At 45.9% G+C, this 3,824-nt stretch overlaps 1 protein-coding gene across 1 annotated transcript; it reads right to left on the bottom strand.

Annotated features, from left to right (window-relative positions):
- Positions 1-1,250: 1,250 nt before the first annotated feature.
- LOC100279636 (uncharacterized) lies at positions 1,251-3,567 on the bottom strand. Its single transcript, NM_001152631.1, is given in 7 exon segments — positions 1,251-1,585; positions 2,090-2,229; positions 2,323-2,442; positions 2,535-2,693; positions 2,770-2,986; positions 3,108-3,144; positions 3,290-3,567. Coding segments are annotated over 6 exon segments (732 nt in total). The 5' UTR covers positions 3,375-3,567; the 3' UTR covers positions 1,251-1,585; positions 2,090-2,115.
- Between the last annotated feature and the right edge of the window lie 257 nt (positions 3,568-3,824).

The following is a 3,824-nucleotide window of genomic DNA, read 5'->3' on the forward strand; positions in this document are numbered from 1 at the left end:
GGACTTTGAGGAGTTCCAGGACTACGACAAGTTCTAGTTTTTCTTAGTGGCAAACCCCCAGTCAGCTGCCTGTGAAGGCCTTATCTTCTACATTTTGTATTCCGCACTTTGATATTAATGTTAATGACTATGGCTATGTATTGGACTCTGCGGATGTCTCGGACATCTTATTGTAATAAAGTACCTTTCCTCTATTTACTTTGAGCATGGTGTGGTGATGTCCAATTATGTAATAGTTGTGTACATGAGTTTTTAATCCTGGCACGTACATGGTTCACATTCGATTTGCCTTCCAAAACAGGGTGTGACAGACTCGGACGGTCCGCAACCTGGACGTAGGAGCGAATCCTCCTCTACACGCTTCCGGACGGTCCATGGTGGCGCAGAGGGTCTTCTTCTCCGCGAAGAATCCTAGAACTCGCCCCGGGGAGATCCCGTCGAGGGGGAGAGTTCCAAGGTGTTGCTTCTAAGGGTGGTAATGGATCGCAATCCAAATGCTTCTTCACAATTTGTTAGGGCTCTAAATTATTTCTAGTTCAAAATTTAATAGAAATAGAGCCTGATTCTAATCTGATCTGATCCTTAAATTTTATAGTATAAAATTTAGGGACCATTATCACCCCTAGTTACTCCTGGTCGGCAGGTCACCTGGTGCGTCTCTAATCAGCGTAGATTCGAAGAGAGATTGTTGTGGGATACTAAACTAGATCTAAACCTAAGGCTTGATTACTACTACTCCTAGGAATTGGAAAGACAATGCAAATAAGGTAAAATTGATAATTAGATTTGATTGGATCGATTGTGAGGTGTACAATCGGTCGTATATCGTCATCTATATAAAGGGTGGAAGTCTAGATCCATTACAAATTGTTTCTTATATTAATCCCGCAGATTTTACTAATAAATCACACTATAAATCCAGAACCATAACTGATTCTGCACACACGCGGATTGTTCGCAGGCTACGACCGTCTGGCATCATGGCCGTCCGCCCCTCATTTTTTTGTGCTGAACAGATATACATAGGTTTTTTTTCTGCTGTAAAAGCAGAACACAAAACGAAATCTCTTTTATTAAAAGTAATACTGGAGGGGTGCTTTTGAGGTGCATATTTCTTGAAAACTGGAAATTCGATCTAGTTCATCGGACGTTTTGTGGAACATGCAAATCATTATACTTACCCTAAACACAATATAACCGAGTCCTTGCCCATTTGGTGTCACGAGAGGCCCAGAAAGATAAGACAATATGGCGAAACAAAACTTTATTTATTGATAATGATATAGTAACATCCTTTTATTGCTTTTCTTTGTGTATACAGCTGGTCCTCTCTGTTGATGAAGTTCACGGAACCACATTACTACTACTATATTATATACAAAGCTTCGCTCACTCATAAACGAATGACTCCAGCAACAACTTGGAGCATCTACCATGGAATATACAGCGAAACTACGATCCCCGTCGCGTGTAAACAAAACGAAAGAACGGCATGCTTTTTTCACAGGAGCAAAACAATTCGGACAAGTACATCGACCTGGAAGTTTGACCAGAGACAGGATTTCGGGAAAGCCTATCAGCGAACCTGAAAATTAGGAGAGACTAGATTGACTTAGTGCCAGCTCAGATCCAGCAACATGGATTATTCTCCAGCTGAAATCAGACTAATATAATATAATATAATATTTGTTGGATGGGGACCATGTTTAGTGCCTTGCGTCCAAGAAAACCAAAGCGTTTGAGCCGTACCAAAAGACAGCAATATCTTGCAAGAAAGTGACACCCAATAAAAAAAAGCTACCTGCGTCTTTATTGACCACCCATATGTGTAAAAACGAGGTTGCTTCTAGTATGTCTTTGGCAAAGTCTATTGAAGCAAACATTTTCAAAATGAACATGTGATTGCTTGCAGGTTATCCGAACATTAGATATATACAGACTTTTTGTAAGCAGTATTTAATTGAAGAACTTATCTATGACGTGTAAAGATGAAGTTGCTTTAATGTGCAGCTGCTACAACGTTACCAAATGGTTATAAAGTTAAGAGAAAGAGATGAGAGAGCGAGAACAAATGGGCAGGTTATCGAACCTTGTTTTTTTTCCCTTTTGGCATGCTCATGTATGTGTGATTAGTAAGGGCAGCTTGGCTTCCTCGCTTGATCCCTTTCTGATGTAGGCATACAGCAGCAACTGTACGATACCCAATATGGTTCCAATGCCATTTGGAATCTAAATATAGAGAAACTAATTAGATGAGCACAGCTAACAGACATGCAGTTAGACACTCTTCCAATCCAAGCAAATAGGAAACGTGAACCGTACATATATGAAGCCATCACCAAGCAGCACTCCGTATATGACGAAGGATGCACTCATCAGAAACATGGATAATGACAAGTAGAAGGGCATGTATTCCACGCTCTTCGTCCGGATGACCAGATTCTGCCAAACAGCAAAGTAGGGATTGTCTGAAATCATCTAAAAAGACCAGGCACCTGAAATATACTCCACAAAGTGTAAGAATAAGAACTCACGACGATTGACATGGGGGACGCGAACATGCATACGAGGGACGCGACGCTGAGATATCCGACGAACACCTGCCGGGCTTTGTGATCCAACAAAGCCAGACTAACAAACACAATCAGTCCGAACACCAGGAAGACAGCGGCCAGGAGAGCAGAGACCTTGAGCTGCAGCAAGGGACAGGAATTTTCGTCATCCGGTATCCGTGTTAACGAATTCGCACAGGCGGAGGCGGGCACCCACCCTCTGCTTGGCGTCGGCGAAGGCGATGAACACGGCGGTGTAGGCGAGCTGGAACACGGCGCCGATGGAGTTGACGGTGGCGACGAGGACGACGCCGTAGGAGACGAAGGGGAGGCCGTACCACATGCAGATGAGGCAGTTGAGCAGCGAGTAGATGTACGGCGTGCACGAGAACTGCTCCGTGGATCCGTTGCGGACGATCCTCTTGAATGTGGGGCTGCAAGCGACGGCCATTTAACGGTAAAATAGCAATTTTTTCCATTTAACGTACAGCTGGAATCCAATTGAGGATGGAAAAAAAAAATGGGAGTCCCCTGGCTGGAATCCAAGCGACTTACAGCGGGGAGACGAAGAGCACGAAGGCGAAGGCGTTCCCTGAAACGACGGATCGCAGACAGCAATCAGCGATACTATGAAGAACTCCCGAGAACTCTGCCAATCAAATTCCGCCCTCCCGAGGATAGGGATACAGGAAAGGAAAGGTTTAGGGTCCAGGACCCAGAGCAGGATAACTACTAACCTGCGATTCCGGCCCCGTAGCAGCAGAGGTGGCGGAAGGACAAGTCGGCGACGAAGCTCGTCAATGCCGGAGCATCCCAATCCATGGTGGTGCGTCCTCCCTTGCCTGCAGCACGGGAGTGCTCTGCTCGAATCTGAATACCTATTACTATTAGCAGAAGCAGGACCGCAGGCAGCAGCGGGGGCGGCGCCGTCACCAGCCGGGGTGGGGATTTGAGGATTTCGCTGTTTTGCTCGGCGTGTTGCCCGTGCTGCTTTAATTCGCGCTTTCCTTCTCGGTCGATCGGGTATTTGTAGGCACAGGCAGTACATGTGGAATTCGTTTTGTTGACAACGTTATCTTCTCCTTTCCTCGCGGGGCCGGCCCACGATGCCTCTCACATCTCATGAAGCCGGCGACGACGGCGACAGGAGGGACGAGGTCAGGTGAGCCCGCCCGCTCCACGCTTCCATCTAGCCTAGGCGTGTGCTTGATTGAATTGTTTGCGGCCATGGACGAGGTTCCTAGAGAAGGATCACGAATTTCTGTCGCAACA

Source organism: Zea mays, chromosome 8 (assembly GCF_902167145.1).
Source record: "Zea mays cultivar B73 chromosome 8, Zm-B73-REFERENCE-NAM-5.0, whole genome shotgun sequence".
Lineage (NCBI taxonomy): Eukaryota > Viridiplantae > Streptophyta > Magnoliopsida > Poales > Poaceae > Zea > Zea mays.